General features: G+C 42.2%; 1 protein-coding gene across 3 annotated transcripts in view; it reads right to left on the reverse strand.

Annotated features, from left to right (window-relative positions):
* The window catches only part of fmnl1b (formin-like 1b), a 47259-nt gene extending 34570 nt beyond the window's left edge, over positions 1–12689 (reverse strand). Inside the window, exons 1-2 of one of the 3 annotated variants that reach the window (XM_066698480.1) lie at positions 12575–12689; positions 11706–12224 (exon numbers count right to left, since the gene is read on the reverse strand). In XM_066698480.1, the coding sequence (XP_066554577.1) occupies positions 11706–11867 (162 nt within the window). In that variant the 5' untranslated portion in view covers positions 11868–12224; positions 12575–12689. The other 2 variants (XM_066698479.1, XM_066698481.1) reach the window with 2 other exon arrangements.
* Positions 12690–18520: the final 5831 nt, after the last annotated feature.

Consider the following 18520-nt stretch of genomic DNA (forward strand, 5'->3'; position numbering starts at 1 on the left):
GCCTGCTTCCATTTCTTTCCCACTGTATCAAACCCACTCAATGGTAGATGAGCTACTTAATTTCCAGGCCTTCAAAGACAGGGTCACTGTGGACTGATTAGTTCAGTTCAAAATACAGGGTGGCGGAGAAGGACAGAGAACCAGCAACAGGATCAGAGGTCTGGGATTCCTGTCTGGGGTCTGGGTTTCCTGTGTGAATCCACTCCAGGGCCACACAGGCTCCAGGGAGTGGAACACCACCCTGTGCTGCTGAAACAGAACGAGCATGGGATACACGTCTCCAATGGCTCGATGTGCGACAGCCAATCACTCCGACTTCTTCCAAGGGTCATCAAGGTTTGAGAGAAAGTAGACAGACAGCTACAAATGCAATCCAAAGTTGGCTTTTCGGCTTCATTTGTATATCCTGTAAAAAGGGCTGGCGTCGACTGCTTGGCCCAACTGATAAGCAATAGCACTTTTATAATCATACATATAAATTATGTACAGTTTACCTTCCTCAGTCCACGAATCTATCTCCCTGAAATCGATTTCTTCAACATCAGTGAAGTGGACAGACTTGAGCGTTCACTTGAAAAGATCCTGACTATTGCAATTCCAGGCCACTTTTGAAAAGGTTCTTCCCCTCCTATATGTTTCCCACCAATCCAATCCCGTGATACATCATCTAGATCTCCTTGGTATTGTATTCTGCATGCTGTACTTTTTGTTCCTTCAAACTACAATGCTTAACCTTCACACAATTTCACTTATTACAGTTAAGTTTGAATCACCTCACAGGCTTCAGTCCAATAACAATATAATTAGTAATGCGGTCAGTGCTAGCCTGGCTACAGCGGTCTGTGTTGTTCGCTAATAGTTTTTCACCTGTGAGTTACTCATCTCAGAATAACTTCAGCTGTCAAGCCATCAAAAAGGCAGTGGCAAGCAAATCTGCAAAATCACCATCTCTTAAAATAACCTCCCCACCTCGCCAAAAATGGGTTCCTTTCTTCTTTTATCGCTCTATCTGAACCATAAAATGCTTGCTTAAGAAATCTGTTTGTGTAGATGTGGGGGCTGTGTGGTGGCAGGCTTGGGGTGGGTGTCAGTGAATAGGAGTAAGGGCACTCAAGCGCATTTCTGGCAGTTGACAAATGGAGGAACCGCAGAAAAGGGCACACTTCCTCCAGCTCTCTATAGCCTGCTGCGAGAGGAAGGAGAAGAAACGCCATTTGAGTTGGCTGGGGCCTGTGATAACATCTGCGCACTCTAAAAATCGATAAAGGACTTTTGCCAGATGTATGTGTACTTGCTACCGAAACACACACGTGCTCAGATGCCTGACGCCTTCTCCTCTTCACCCAGGCCATGAAGAGGAGGCTTCCAGCACATATAGAGCCTTCAACAGGACTTCTCAACCTTTTACTCTGTGAGACCCCTATTACACGTTGGACAAAACGCTTTACAGACAACCTTTCAAAAACCATTTGAACTTCTCTGTGTTTCATTTTAATTTAACAAAAATAACAACAAAACCACACCCTAAATTTGTGACCCCGTTTCTTTATAGTGCATCCCTAAATGGGGTTAAACCCCCCCAGGGTTGGGAACCACTGGTCTAGGGAGTTATTTTCCAGGCGATAGATTTTATTCCTGGCACTCGGCTCTGTGTTGCACTCACAACGCATCATCACCCTAAGTGGCTTCGACACACATCTGCTGTAGGTAGCTGAAACAAGCCGGCCATGCTAGCTCTGGGTTCCTGGACCGTACTTTCTGATCTGCAGCTGTTCCCCTTTGTCCACTTGGAGAGTAGGTGAAGCTGAACGGCAATACCCATTCTGCTGAGTAAAGTAATAGTTTAGGCTCGGTGGATCGGCATTTTAGTTAATGACCGAGGAGGACCAAAAATCATATCGCCCTACAGTGCTGAAGAGGCTCACACTATTGCTGCTAAAGAGTAGCTGGATCTCATGATGCCAGGGTTTGGGACAGTTCTCATGTGTGCGGTTTCGAAGCCTTGCCTGAGAGAAGATATTGACCGACAAGCTCCCCCACATACAGGCTGATCTGTCACAAGATTGATTGGGTTTGGCTTTTCTTTTGACTCACTTGTGCATAGTGCTTTAATCAGGTTAACCGACCCCCTTCTCGCTGAGAAGACTCCTCCATTGCTCTGATGCAGTTGCCACACACAGTTTACATTTTGCTTTGCTTCCCATGGGATCATTGTGACTGGGCCATGATGTGACCTGTTTGTTTTTGAGGTATAAAACCCCAGCTCGAAATGTATTACGATGGTGCAAGAGAACAGGTATGACGGTGCAGACACCATTGTCACGGTCTTCTGGGGGAAAAGCCTGATCTGGGGTCACCATCACTACAGGAATTGATCCAGATTCAGAGTTAGACCTGGCTGGATCGAAGATATCTGAACTCTTTAATCCATCTTCAACCAACCCACCCACAGCGGGCTAACCGCCCAGTCCCTGACCACCTTCCACGTCTGCACCTGTTCGACCTGTACTTGTAATACCTCAGCCCCACTCTCCTGGACAATGCAGCACTATTACACAGCACAGTCTACTTTGCTCTAAACTACTCCCTCCTTTGTCTTCTCCCTTATTATTATGGTATTTATTATAATTTCTTGCACTTTTAATCAGCACACTGTAAATATACAATTGATAATTACTCCCGCTTTGATCCCACTGTACACAACACTGATGTCCCTATTGCACTGCATGTTGTACTTGATTTCAGTTTTATTAGGACTGATGGTGTATATGGTTGTATATGTATTTTAGCAATAGCTTTCATACGTTTTTATTAAAAGTGTATTCTTGCAATAATTGTAAATCGCCCTGGGTTAGGGCATCTGCTAAGACATAAATAATAATAATCAAAACAAATCTGCTGGATGGGTTTGGGTTTGCGATATGGGCCTTCTATATTTAAGGGGACAAGGGGATATTTAAGGGGATTTAACGTTCCCTTGGACAGAAACCTCACTGACTGTTGCATCAGTATGTTCTAGCTATACTGTTACTGTCGACTCCTAAAGCAGCTAATCTGTAGCCCTTTCAAGCCAATACAGAAACCTGTCTCGCAGCTTGCTGGCACACTGCGAACGATCAGCCAGGAAGTCAGTAAAGGGATGCCAGGTCTCTCACGGGCCTATTGCTCAGCTGGGCAATTACACAACTCCCGAATATCCCGTGTCTTGTCCCCACACCGGCGGCCTCACACAGCCGTATTGTATCTTCTGTAACAGATACATGTCTCCTTACTCGACAGCAGGGCCAGTGTACTGTGAGCCAGGCTACTCCACACCTGTTCCCAGCCAAGCAGAACCAGAGTGGTTGAGAGGGGATGTAGGGCAGGCGTGCCAGTGGCCTATGTGACAGCACAAGCACAGCTCCAGTTTCTCTGAGAGAGCAGCGATCCATTTCCTTTACGCACAGAGATGGCAGAAAGAACAGTAACTGTGCACCCGCTGTATAAAACAACCTAAAAGGTATATCACTCACCCTGGAATTCGCAATATGTCATAAATGCATGACTAGGGGGAATTTAAAAGCGTGGTTTTGTGCCATCGTATTCTTAAAAAGTTATTTTGTGTAACCAATGAACCAAAGATAGTATTATCCACACTTTATATATCTCATGACAACTGTGCAAACGGACGTGACTCAAATGCAGGGTTCCTCTTTGAAGCATGGTCACCTTGAATGTATTGGGGACAAAACTAAATAGAAGTCAGCTGTACAAAACAAGCAATCTAATTATATTAGCTTCCACTGCTATCTGGTTACAGCACCGAACTGGTCAAGTGAGTGATTAATCCAGACCAAAAAGATGAGATGGCCACAGAGTACTACCAAAGGACATGCAATCTGTACTTCTTACCAATGGCACAGGTTTATAAAAGGAAGGGTTTCCATTCTGTTCTGAAAGTAGGGGGAAAAAAAGGGAACCAAACATGCATCCCTTGTATAAATCAGGATGCCAGTAAACTGCACAAACCTCTTCCAGACGGAAGCAGATCTTTCTGCTGCTGGCCACACTACCACATAGAGATAAGATGAGATAACTCCCGAGTCATGGGGCAAATACCAGCTCCGTCCTCCATAAAGACAGTCTAACAGTTTTTGGGGGGTTGTTGTATAAAAGACAGCAGTTCCTCCCTTTTGGCCCCTTCAATGAAACTATGCCCCCGATTACGCAATAAAACTATGCTGAAGTTTTTGTGCTTCAATGTTTTTGTGGCTGTACCAGAGTGCTACAGTGGTTTCCTATGTTTTTTGTGTGCCTTCACTGTGCTTTACCACCCTGGATCTTGAATGAAACCATGGCCTACCATTGTACACAGGCCTTAGTACTGTTAATCATTCGCAGTGTAGCACAGCATAGAGAGAGCACTTTAACCAATATTGGAAAAACCATGAGCATACAATCCTACGGTCAATTTACTACGGTAAAAAACACATAAGGGCAGTCAGTAAAATTCCAGGTTTGGCTCTACTACAGTGGTTTCATGTTGTTTGTTTTCCCTTTTTCCCTTTTTTCCCAGCCCAGGTCTACCAGGTATGCTGAATACAAACCAGGCTGTTTTGTATGCAGTGTGATAGATAGAGAGAGAGAGAGAGAGAGAGAGAGAGAGAGAGAGAGAGAGAGAGAGAGAGAGAGTTAGCAGGTTTGCAAAGCACATTCAGCAAAAAAAAATCAGGAAAAAAATCCGAGATCTATCTTTAGCTCTCAGCGGTAAGAGCAGCAGGATTGCATAAAGATCTGCACACCAGCGTAGGGAAACTCACACGAACCACCACATGCTCCTGTGCAACCTGTCCTAGCAGGTGGGGAGGGAGGCTGTGTGGCAAATACTGTGTCACTGTCAGCATCACTAATTGACCTTAAGAATATCGAGCTTCAATCCGCCTCCCCTCTCTCTGGCTCGATCTGCTACAGTGCAGGGTGGCCTGCCTATCTCACTCTCGGCACCCGACCTCCAGCTCTGTCCTGATGGAATACAGAGCGGCTCTCTTTTGCAATTCTCGCTCCCTCTGCCCAATTATTCCCAGCCCCCGAAGCCCACCTCTGATGTATTATAATGTGACTGTGAGAAGATGCCTGGTTAACACATGCTACTTCAACAGCAGTTTCAATTATTTGCATTTGCTTAATGATGAATTCCCTACCTGTATATCCTTTCAGGCTTGTGTGATTTTTTTTTTCATTTGATTAATTTCCTTCTGTGCTTAGCATTGGATAACAGTCAATAAAAGTCTTCATTAGGGCAGATCCCGAAAAGGTGTGTGCAGAGAAAAGCAAGCTAATGCAGAACAGTGTACCAAAGCCTGTACAACACAAATACACTTCCACTGTTAATTTTCATCCCATTTTGCCTAAAGGAATGTTGGTTTTCATTGTACAGTCTAGGCTTTTACCTAGTCAAGCTGACTGTTGTTTTATTTAACAAATGGATGTATGCTCCAATTGTCTTAAGCCGTCAAATGCAGACAGTAACATCTTGGTTTGTGCTTCAGAAACGAAAGATCCGCCCCCTGCTGTGGTGCAAGGCTCCTACACACGCCCTCGGCCTAGCTCCCAGTCTTCTCTGTCGACTAATATCAGGTTTCCACGGTTCTTTCTTTATTTCAAAGCTGACAGCACACTGAACATAATAACACACTGCCAAACTCCAGTCCTGACATTAACTATGCCTCTCTGTCTCTTCTTGCTGTTTTTTGGGGGGCCACCAATACATCATTGTTACCACTTAGCTGGCTTCCTAATAAATTATTGTACAGTATTGTTTGTTTGGCCTTTAAACCAGGGGAATTGCTTTGCTAAGCCCTTTCGACGCCAAGCACCAGCCTTCAGAAACCCGGTGAATGTGCATAAACTGCTTCTGCTCTCTAGTGCACCTCTGCAACAACATCGTAGAGCTCTTCTCATTTTTAATCACCCTATGTCAGGGTGTTGGCTAAGAAATAAATAATAGTCAGTGGCTATAGGGGCAGTTGAGTTGCAGAAGTTTGAAGGAGGGATAATGCAGCAATTCAGTGGCTTCATTGGGGTCTGGTAATTACACCGGCTGGTCTCTTGGAAAAGAGCTTTGGGGTTTATTGTAGAAATGTGGGGCCCCAGTACTAGGATGGGGGACCACAGCCGTGCTTTTCCAGCTAGGTTCTAAATTTCACATGAATAATTTGGCTATTGTAACCTCATGCAGAGATGGGCAAACTATATGTGCCCGACCGCAACAACAGCTCACACTGATAGATCTTACATCACAACACTTCACAAGAAAAGCCCTTGCTGATCTTACAAGTAACAGTAGACTAAGGCGGTAGGACAAGAAATGGACTTCAACCTGCACTAACACATTCGTTAGCGTGATTGATTAGTGCTAGTATACCTGGTGTGCCATTGCGAGACACTGTGGTCCAACACTGCTCTGGGCTGCTATCCCCAGGAATGCTATCCCCTGTTTCAGTATTCAGCACTCAGGACAGCTCCCAACAGAAAGGTACTCAGCAGCCAGCGTGGACAGTGCGCTGCTCTCCTGCTCTCCTGCTCTCCTGCTCATGAGGGAACACTGACAAAGGTTTTCAGACAATGCTCACTGCGTATCTGTGTTTCAGGTTCTCTCATTTCCTGTGTATGTGACAGTATACATTTTGTAGGACACGTAGTCTTTACCTAACAAATCATTCCATCAAAACAGGAGAGCCTGAAATGTCTGGCTGCCCCTGGACATTTTTTGCCACTAACTCTTTTTACTCCCCCCCTCCTTCGTGGAAAGCAAGATTTTCTTGAAGCAATGAGACACAACTCCAACTTGCATGTCTAATAGGAAATCCATCCAGCCCATTCACACAGTGGAAGTGCTGTTCTTTGTCTGGCAAGTTCCCCATCAGAATGAGTAATTCTGGGTCACAGTCCACACTCAGTGGGAAGTCCTGCTTTTTATTCTGGCTAAACATCAACAAAAGCACATTATTACTCATGGATTTTGAGACCAACAAGAGAAACTGTTTTTATTTACCTAATAACTGCCAGTTTGCAACAGGAAGTTATCATACTGAATGCTTGACAGTGTGTCGTTTATCTAGCTGCTTGTAGATAACTGATCTAAGACCCCTGATTAGACAAATTTAATATTTGTTCTCAACTGATGTGCTGAGTTAAATGAAAGGTTGACTGATTGTCTGTTTTTTTAATTATTATCATTATTATTTTTTACTGGGAAGGGACTTTTTTAAGCAAATCTCCCTCATTTCATAAACTAAGATTCCTTTAAAGATTATCACAGCCTCATACTTAACTAGCCAAAACTTTAAATACACACAGGTAGTGTACAGATTGAAATGGCACTGTTGGCAAGAGTTTCTGCATTAATAGGTGGCTGGCTTATTTCTAGAATGCTATTACAACAGGTTGAGTTTACATTCTTGATCACACATATAATGTGGAGCTCCAGTTTAAAGTGAGTGCAAATTACACGTCATAGTTTAAATCCAGATTAAATCCTGTCATCGCAGGCAGTGAAACAGAATCTGAGAATCACTAAATATGATCTAGGCAAAAGCATTACCTCATGCAACAGAAGAAGAAGAAGAGGGATAGAAAAAAAGGGAAGTAAACTTTGGGCGTTAGTTTGTTTTTAAATCAGGGTTGCAGTTTTCCTGTACCACTGCCAAGCCACAGGTATACTTTTAATTGATACACAAATTAATTAATAAATATATTTTCTTAATGTCACTTTTCTTGTATATACCATTAAGTTCCTCAGGTTGTTTTTGTCCTGTGTTTCTATCCCCTGAGCCACACCCATCACAGCCATGCAAATACCAAGTGCTCACTAGTGACATCACTGCCCTCGACTTGGTAGAGCATTCGCAGTCTTACAGCCCCTCCCCCACCCCCCACATGCATACCTGTGTTAAAGAAAGGGGACTCGTTGAGCTTTAAAATAACAAACGCCATCATCTGTTACACACTCAAATCCATAACAGGTGTGAGTTTCCTTAGAGGTCTTTATGATCTATTATTTCCAATAAACTTTAAATACTTTTGAGATTGTACATTATTCTTTCTTATTTACATAAAAATGCTCTTCAGCCAAATTCAGCTAAGCAGACAACTGTCATTGGCAGTCCTCAGGCAACTGTAAAAACAGTAAGCACAATCTGCCATTCAGTACAAAATGCCTTACACTCCTGCAAAAAAATCTTAACCAATTATTTTGTAGTTTGTTGTGATTTCATCACCAGGCCTCCCGCAGGAGATTGCTGTTGGTGATATGAAGCCCCCCATGAAGTCCTCTGAATGAGGTAATACATACTGAGCAAGAAAATAAACAAGTGTGTAACAGGTCCCTTCCAGTATGTGATATCTAGTGTAAACCCTGTGCAAAGGGGAATCCGCTGAAATCCCTTTTAAAAAGCACACGCCGCACACGCCTCCTATCAAAACACTCCTTCTCATTGTGAATGGAAGCTATTCTGCTGTGTCAACAGTTCACGAGGAAGGCTGCGAGTCAGCTGTCATCAATATCTGCTGCTGAACTGGGGATTAAAACTAGACAAATGGTTACACTCAATGTACAGCGCGCCCAGTGACTTGATGTGCAGCACTTACACAATTAGCTGTAAGTGCATTCATTAAATAAACGTAAAGAAAAAACAACACAGACAAACAAACAAAAAAATTGAATACATAACTAAATGTGTTCATACATTATTTAGATTTTCAGATATATTTCTCTCTCTCTTTCTTATAAGAGATATTTATAAATATACATTTTCTGAGATAACAGCAAGAAAGGAACATTAAATATTTTTTTAGCTATTTTCAAAATAAAAGACAGAGAGAGATAGAGAGAGAGAGATATATAGAGAGAGAATAGTAAGTAGTAAAAATTAGGAACCAGGGATCAGCCCCTGGGGTGAGATTAACATCTGGCTCTGATGAGTGTATTTGTACTGCTTTTTGATGCAAATCAAGATTGGTTTGCTCATCCAGATCTGTTTTTTCTTTTCTTTGGTGTAGGTGCTGGGGGTTGATGGCAAAACAGCAGGATAGTGAAGCCATTTAAGGGGCCTACTAACATGTTGGGTAAATGCCCCAGATCAGCACTGTTCCCGATGAGACGTTTTTGTCCTGGATGAGGGAGAGGCTGGGCAGGGGCCTCCAGGGCAGTGCTGTATAGGAGCCCAAACACTGAGCTATTTTTAAAAGCAAAATGTTTCAAGAATGCCAAATATCAAAAAGAGGAGTGGTGGCTTGGGGGCACACCATACCCCCCTCCACCTCCTGAGGGGCACTATTTCATTCAGAGTGAGAAAGAAAGAGTGAAAAAGGCAAAGAAAAAGAAAAAACTATTTAAAGGAAGGTCACAAGTTTGGTGGGCACACCATTGTGCTGAAGTGATCATTTAACAGCCTCACAGAGTCGCTTATCGGTCAGCTGAAATGATTTTGAAATTGGGGCATGGCTGAAGACTCAGTTCTAAATTAACTGGCTCGCCAACTGGCTGCATTTCCAAGCACCCCCCCAGGGACACACACAAATGCTGCCCTGCACACCTGCTTACAGACAGCTGCACAGCACAGCGCTGCTCCCTCACACCCCTCTCAGACTGTTGGACAGGAGTGCCAAGGGGGAGGGAGGGTCTTTATCAAGGGGGTAATGATAACACTGAAATATTTATTTAATAAAATCCATTGTTTCAGCCACAGCACTTGTGATCTGTGTTCCTTTTCCTCGCGTTGTCTTCTATTTTTATCTGCTGCACTAACTACCTACTCTGGCACTGATAGTCTCTCCTGATCCGGCAGAGAACCAATTTGGGCCAGTTAAGTCGACAATGGAGTCCATTAAGTGACTAAGAGCACAGGAGAGACAAAAAACAGAAGGCACCGTACCTCTCCTGGCCCAGAGGTGACTCTATTACTCTATTACAACAACACATTACTGAGTAAAGGTCCTCAGAAACATGTCCACAGAGGCAGACAGAAGAGCTGTACAGAATGTCTAAAGAAAAGAAGGCCAGAGGCGTCTGTGTTTCCACAAGCGAATGGTAAATATAGGCCCCAGTCAGAGAGTCTACCCACAGTACGTTCCACCGGCCTGTCGAGCCATTTTCAAAAATGACTGACATCACAGTGACGACCACAGCGCTCTGTCTTATAAAGAGGCAACGATTCCCTTTTCAGATCTAATGAGGAATCTGTTAGTAACGTCTATCGCAGCCCCCTCCCACCCGCAGCGCTGAAGGGGAAGTACTACTGTCGTTCACAATATGTGTCATTGACGCCCAGAGAGGCTTAAAAGAGAGCAGCGTTTTTATCTGGAAGGTTTAGGATCGACGGGCACAAAGCCGGCCCTGATTGTGCGCTGTGTTCCGTGAAAAGGCAGAGTTGAAAAGATTTCACGTGTCAAATAGGGCTGTGATTACAGTGCACAGGGAGAGAAACAAGCCAGCTTTCACAACTTAACAGCAAGCAAAATAGAATTCTCCAACATCTAAGAGCACTGTGTGTTAGTTCAAGTGACAGCAGACACCAGGTGACACATTTCTCATTGGAAAGATTTTAGTCCACTAATCTGCCTACTCTGAAGAAGCAGTGAACAACAGTCACATAGGATCCTATTAATCTTAAAATAGAACTCAGGTGACAATATTCACAAGTTTTGGGCTCTTCACAGCACATCATTGCCTTTGCAATCATCAATACTGGGAGAACAGGCGAAAAACTAAAAGTAAGCCGCAGCACAGAGTATACTCAAGCTACTCAAGATAAGTTAGCAGGTGACTTGCTACACTGTCAACAAGCAGGTCATTCAGGCTGAGTAGATACCACAGTAACCTCAGAGAGAAAATAAATAATCTCACAAATAAGGCTCTATAGTATTTCAGTCATGATCACAAATTAAATACGTGGCGATTGACCCTGAACTAAGACTTCCAGGTTGCACCGCATTATCATAAACAAACTCTGCATTTGGTTACTGTTAGGGACAGTTTTCAGCCTTGCCTCATGTGAACGTGTGAAACCAAGACAATGCAAAACAGAAAAAGAAACACATGCTGACAGACACTACACCTTGACATGCACACCTGAACTCTTTCACAGCTGAGCAGTTTGCAACAACACAGACCTTCACCAGAAGCCTGCAGGAGGTATGAAGTACAATTTAAAAAAAGTGCTGTCACTCTTCACTGAATAAGCAAGATATAAAAGTTAGGTATTTTCCCCAACCTGTTTTTCTTTCAACTATTATTATTATTATTATTATTATTAATAATAATAATAATAATAATAATAATAATAATAATAATAATAATAATAATAATAATAATAATAATAATAATAATAATAATGCCCAGGAGTTCCCAACAACACCCAAGGACAGTTTTGTCTCTTGGTAATTTTAAGGGGGATTTCTACACTTTCAAACATGTTTTGTACCACATTTTGATAAACATACTTCTTCAAAGTGTAAACATCAACAGACTTTGTCTTTACCAGCTGGGAACACAGCCTACACCTATTCCACCCATAGCAACATTTTTGTCATCAGTTTCCCAAGAGTTTTGTGAAAAAAGAAACAAATCAGGACTGTAATTGAAGTACATTTTGTGGACTATAATACAACATCACCTAGCGAGGGCTTGCCTATAGCACTCCTCCCCTGTCAGTGTGCATACTCACCAGAACCACATTGAATCGCTCTTCCAATTCCTCCTCCCCTGGCATGGGCAGTTTGGGGGGTGGGGGCTGCTTCTGTGGGGGGCTGGCGGCAGGGGCAGAAGTGACCATCTTGGTCTCCTTGCCCTGCGAGGAGAGCTCCATGCTCCCGGCTGCATTGCCCATTGCAAGTCTCTTCAGGGCGGCAAAATCCAGAATTCAGATAGCAAGAAATCCTTCCGTCCTTAGTCCTCTCGAGGTCCGACGCAGAAAGTTACCACAGAGCGAAGAGTTAAATCCAACCAAAACTGCATAACAGAGGGCAAAATCAGCATGTGGGTGGGTATCTCCTTCAGAAGAGTTCCTGAGACACGAGCTGTGAGGCCACTGCCACTTCCGACGCCTGGCGACTTCTTTGACCTTTACAGACAGGGCCAGTCCAAAGGAGCATCTTCTTAAGCGTCCCCCAGCTTGCGAGTGCTCTTCTCTGGGTTGGTGGGACCAAGAGGGGGTGGTAAAACAAAATGTTGACAGGACTGGCTACTGGTTAGAGAAGAGAGAGGAGAAAAACATCAACTAACAAAACCAAAACCCCAACGAAGACTGTCAAAGCTCTTTCGAAAGTCGATTGCCTCACAGCATGAGTGAGGAGAGGAAGTCTTGAGAGAGAGAGAGAGAGAGAGAGAGAGGAGAGGAGTTGGGAGTTTCAAACATTCACATATAGATAGCAGCAGCAGCGAAAAAACCAACCACACAAGACCAAAAAAAAAAAAAAAGAAGAAAGAAAGAGAAGCTAGCTTCCTGTACGTAACAGGCTCAGATGCACAGAGTAAAGCTCATCTCTGGCTGTGCAAGGTCAGGCATCCGCAGCATCCTGCACTCACACAGCATACCACGGCCGGGCTGGCTCCCTCAGCTCCACTCTCAGTGCAGCAGAGCGCCTGGACTGCAGGAGCCATGCTGAAGGGGAAGAGACCAGGAGGGAGCTGGAAAGAGGCAGGGATGCACTGCCACTTACTAGAAATAGGAACTGTGTGCAACAGCAGCAGCAGCTTCACTTGCAGGGACACTGGATCTAGGTGAGCAGGTGGCTGCTGGGTCCTAGTGCCCTGAAACAGTACTAGTGCGCTAGACGGGTACATTTCCACAATGGAGCAGCACTGTACAGGAATGTTGCTAAGGCAGCTCTGGTGTCCCGCAAGTGGGTTTACAAAACAAATGTCAGGAAGGGTTCAGAATGCAGTGTCACCTGTTTAGAAGTGCAGTATTGCGATGCAAACTCCACCCACAGTGAGACTGGTTTAGCTTTACATTCCAGTTTGTGGCACCAGACTGTGAATTGAAAACAATGTGTTTGTCCACAAACAAACAAAACACACACTCACAAAATAAAATTAAACATTAACTGATGTGACAATAGCCGATTCTATTGTAAGGAGGTGGCTGACATGAGTCACATCACTTACTGGACTCCACTCACCTGCAAGGCTGTTGTGGCATATCAGTTAGGGCACTTGATCTTCCCTCAGACTCTACACAGCTAGAGAGGAGTAGTCTCTGATGTGGAATAATCTGGGGACGACTGTTGATACCCTGGAATACACAAACCATACACAGCACTGTCGACCAGGATCAGCTCCTGTTCCAGGTTATATTCAGTTGTGTTTGGACTGGAGTCATGGGTGATCTTACTGCACTAGAATTAGAAACAGAAACTGGAACAAAAGGTAGAGAAGCCTGGTTTTGTAAGTGCTGCTGACTGTTCAGCACGAAAAGACCAGGTTACAGAAAGAAAACTTTCTGAAGGCAAGGCAAGGCAAGCTGGGGCAACCCCTAAACACAGCAGAAGCAAGAATATACAGTCAATAGGAAACGTTGTGGACACAAACACTTACTAATGATTACTAATACATAGGTTTACATACAAAAGGAAAATGAAAGGGGTTAAACACATTCTTTTAGTTCTCTCTGTGACTGTTGAAGGCAGCAAGGGGTTAACCTGAACATTCAATGACATCAAAAGAGGAGGAACGACTGATTGTATCACACAAAAGCAGTGTGATTTTAACATCCCAGTTCACAGGCATCCACTGATGCCCAGCACAAACACATAAACTAAAATTAAAATGAACAAACTGCAATAACGTAGCAGAGACCCACAGCTTCACTCAAACATTCTTCTAAAACAAAAGGCATTGTGCAGGGTGTAGACCTGTAGCTAAATAAGATGACAGCGGGAGGGTTTACAAAGAGGTGCAGTATAGAGGCAGCGAGCGAGAAGCAAGAGAAAGCTATAAATAAAAGGCTGTTCGCTTTCACAATGACTTGCAGAAGCGGTAAAAAAAACACAACCAACACGTGAAACACCAAGACCATTGCAACAGAGATGAAGTGAGCAGCAATTGCAGCACCGCTGCCAGGAAGGACTAGGTGGAGAATTCAGAATGAATCCATGTTCCTCTCCAAGTCAGGAATGCCATTAATCAAGGCCGGGCTTATAGCCACCCCTTGTTCCCAGCTTAGTTTGGCTAATTTTTTCTTCCTCTGGACATATAAAGTTTCTCACACTCATTCTGATATGCTTGTATTGAGTAACCAAGTTATACAGATTTTAAAACTAAAGAGTTTGTTTTGTTTGCATGTGTGTGGAGACATGCACCAATTTCACTGTTTTGTTCTGACCATAAACATTGGTGTTTCTGCGTAACCCTATGAAAATAAAATAATGTACTGACGTCTGTACTGTTACACCTGTCAGGATGTACCCCTGCATGAACATCTTTGTTTTCTAGCTAGCTATCTAATTATTGAAATCAGCTTCTGTTGAAAGATACCTGAGAGCTGATGGGCAGGAAGCATGTAGGGGAAGTGAATTAGTGTTGCACCATCTTGACTTGAAAGGTCCTATGAAGAAGCAGCTTGCCTTCCTCAAATTCAACTTTGAGAAGCCTTTCAGAGCACTGTGTTACTTCAGCATAGACAGCACAGACTATAATCCAAGCACAGACAGCAGAGAGAATCAAAAACAACATACAATGAGATATTCAATATGCAAGACATAGCATGACCATGGAATTCTCCGGTGATAAAATGCTCATTTAAAACAGGAGTCCTTGAGTATCACAGCTTGTAAGGTGTAAGGTCTTGACTGCACGCCAGAGAGCTGAATGAATCATTGTAATGAGATTATCCTGGAAAGGCAGTTTGAATAAATAATTAAGTGTACGGTGACACCACCAGCCCCACACACACCTCCCACCACCTTGAGCCGTGTCAATTTTTGTGAGACATAACTTAATAAGAGGGCCATGATATTCATCTGCTCAGAGTGGCATCCATTCAAACAAGGCCTCTCTCTCTCTCTCTCTCTCTCTCTCTCTCTCTCTCTCTCTCCATCTAAAGGAATGAATTTCAGGGATATTTTTTTGTTCCAGCTGAGCTTCCAGTAACTGAATTGAACCGACTCCTTACTAAATTAGACTGTCATTAGCCCTAAAGTAATGATAGATTTCAAGTTAATCAGAAGCATTTCGATACAAATTCCTCTGGTGTTTGAGCGGACAATAGAAAAAAGATTAATTAAACTTCTTCCATTAAGGGTTTTAACTGATGATTCTGGGGCCTGGTTGGAAGAAAAAGCTGGAATTAGTCACAGTGGCTGTATTTAAATGCTGGTAAAAAAAAGTCATGATGGTCATTGATGGCCACGATGTTTTATGATTGTACAGCTGGATAAAAAATATTGTCTGGCTTAATTTGGATCTTTATGATTTGTTCTGCTGATTTTTTTATTAATTTGTAATCAAAAAAATATTTCAAACGCTTACCTGCATTAACCACCATAAATAATTCCTGACAGCAATTCTATGGACTCATTCACCAGCATGTAAAGTGGCCAGTGTGCCTGAGGTTTGGTGAAGTTCACTGATTGAGTTCTAGTCTCAATGTATTCCCCGAGATTGGCACTACCACTTGATCTTTACAAGGAGACCCCACTACACCCAGGCACTAACCAGATAACTAGTTCTCACAGAGGCCTTTCAGACTAAACTTCTGATTTAGCAGCATTGCCCTCTGGTGACACAAACATCCTCTGCCACCTTCTTTCAAGATTATTTCTTTCACTGCCCGATTGTTTCAATGCTAGGCTGCCAGTCTCTCCCTCAGGGCTTCAGGGGCATCTCGTCTCAATCCTTTTTCACATATAGACTACAGACTATTCTGTTCAAACAGGCCAAAAACTAGTGCTATTTTTTGTTTTGTTTTGTTAATTTCCCTTATAATAAGAACAAAAGAATATAAGAAAGTTTCCAAAGAGAGGAGGCCATTCGACCCATCGTGCTCGATTGGTGTCCTTTAATAACTAAGTGATCAAGGATCCTATTCAGTCTATTTTTAAATGTTCACCAGGTTTTCAGTTTAAACCACATCACTGGGGAGTTTGTTCCAGATTGTGACGACTCTCTGTGTGAAGAAGTGTCTCCTGTTTTCTGTCTTGAAATACATGACATTTCATAGTGTATGGCGCTATATACATTTTATTTGATTGATATTTCATCTAAAAACTTAATCTAAGAAGTGACAAGTATAGGCTAGAACTTCTGTAGTCAGTGTCGTGTGATGAATTGTGCTTCCTGTCTGTGGGATGACTAAATGCCAATTTGCACGGTGGAAAGGGGGAATTTACTGTGCTCTGAGGTAATTACTAATTAGTAAATAGTGACAGCTCTATACTGCATGCATAACACACTACACCCACTTAGGCTATCAAGCAATAACAGAATAAAATGTCACTTTCTTTATTATTAAATCGATACAAAAAACAAAAAACAAAAAAACAGTTTGGCTTTGAGATTCAAAGAAGCAATATCCTAAGCTGAAAATCTATATATTGACTTTAACTGTCTCTAATTTAGGCTGAGGCTGCCAAGTTAACATATTAGAACTGCCTTATACCTAGTCACCTATTCATTATTTAATAAAAATGTAATGTAAGACGATACATTTAAATGTCAATACTTGTGTACAATGGTAAAGAGAGCTGCATTATACTGCCCTCTGCTGTCTGGTCATCAATCCCACACACACCCCTGATCTCTACCTCATGTTTTATTCGTCAAATGAATGCATTTAAAATAGTCATGGTAAAAAGAACGACACTTCTGTAATATACCATGCTCTCCGGACGCTTCAACTTAAAAAAAAAAACACAATTGTTACGTTTTACGCAATAATTCAGCTGAACTATTGTGAATGTTAGATAAACTGGAATGACATACATTCAAATATTTTCTATAAAGTAATATTGCCGCAAAACAATAAGACAAAAGGAACTTTACCTTCTTCTTGCGAACATTTCTCATCCATTGTTCCAGCGTGTTAAATTTCTGAAACGACTGTTTTCTGTCAAACATTTAAAACCATACACACAATGTACAGCACCTACTGCAGAACTAATTAATTCTTATTAAATATTAATTAATTAACAAAAAGGTGACTTGGATTATCTGTTTTCAGCAAGTATGTGTTTTCAGCAAGCAGTGACAACTACTGACTGTTGTGAGAGTTGGTAGTGGGACGTATACATCAGTAATAAAATTACTCAAGTCTATTCTTCAACACATGTTTTAGCTACTGGATTAACATATATTCAACTAAAAATAATGCACACACACATACATGCACACATACATACATACATACATAAACCTGACTGTTGCATACTCTATAGTTATTATACTTCTGCAGAATTTCAAATATATACAGCTCTGGAAAAAATTAAGAGATGCAAAATGATCAGTTTCTCTGGTTTTACTATTTATTGGTATGTGTTTGGATAAAATGAACATTTTTGTTTTATTCTATAAACTACTGACAACATTTCTGCCCAATTCCAAATAAAAATATGAATGGAATGGAATGGAATGGCTGCCATACATGTAGAGATGCTGATTTAAGAAAAAATTGCAGTGGTCTAAATTTTTTCCAGAGCTGTATTTTGTAGAAATAATTAGAATAAACACAAGTTTAAAACAGAGGCAATTAACAATTACATGATAATACCCAGTTCCCACTGCCTTTAATTGATCTGCAACCTTGGTTTATACTTATGTTATTATAAGCAGCAAACAAACACAAATTAGATCAGAAAATGTATGAAATTAATTATATATATTATATTATATACACTCACCTAAAGGATTATTAGGAACACCTTTTCAATTTCTCATTAATGCAATTATCTAATCAACCAATCACATGGCAGTTGCTTCAATGCATTTAGGGGTGTGGGTGTCTGAATGGGAAAGAAAGGTGATTTAAGCAATTTTGAGCGTGGCATGGTTGTTGGTGCCAGACGGGCCGGTCTGAGTATTTCACAATCTGCTCAGTTACTGGGATTTTCACGCACAACCATTTCTAGGGTTTACAAAGAATGGTGTGAAAAGGGAAAAACATCCAGTATGCGCCAGTCCTGTGGGCGAAAATGCCTTGTTGATGCTAGAGGTCAGAGGAGAATGGGCCGACTGATTCAAGCTGATAGAAGAGCAACTTTGACTGAAATAAGCACTCGTTACAACCGAGGTATGCAGCAAAGCATTTGTGAAGCCACAACACGTACAACCTTGAGGCGGATGGGCTACAACAGCAGAAGACCCCACCGGGTACCACTCATCTCCACTACAAATAGGAAAAAGAGGCTACAATTTGCACAAGCTTACCAAAATTGGACAGTTGAAGACTGGAAAAATGTTGCCTGGTCTGATGAGTCTCGATTTCTGTTGAGACATTCAGATGGTAGAGTCAGAATTTGGCGTAAACAGAATGAGAACATGGATCCA

This window comes from Amia ocellicauda, chromosome 3, assembly GCF_036373705.1.
Source record: "Amia ocellicauda isolate fAmiCal2 chromosome 3, fAmiCal2.hap1, whole genome shotgun sequence".
Classification (NCBI taxonomy): domain Eukaryota; kingdom Metazoa; phylum Chordata; class Actinopteri; order Amiiformes; family Amiidae; genus Amia; species Amia ocellicauda.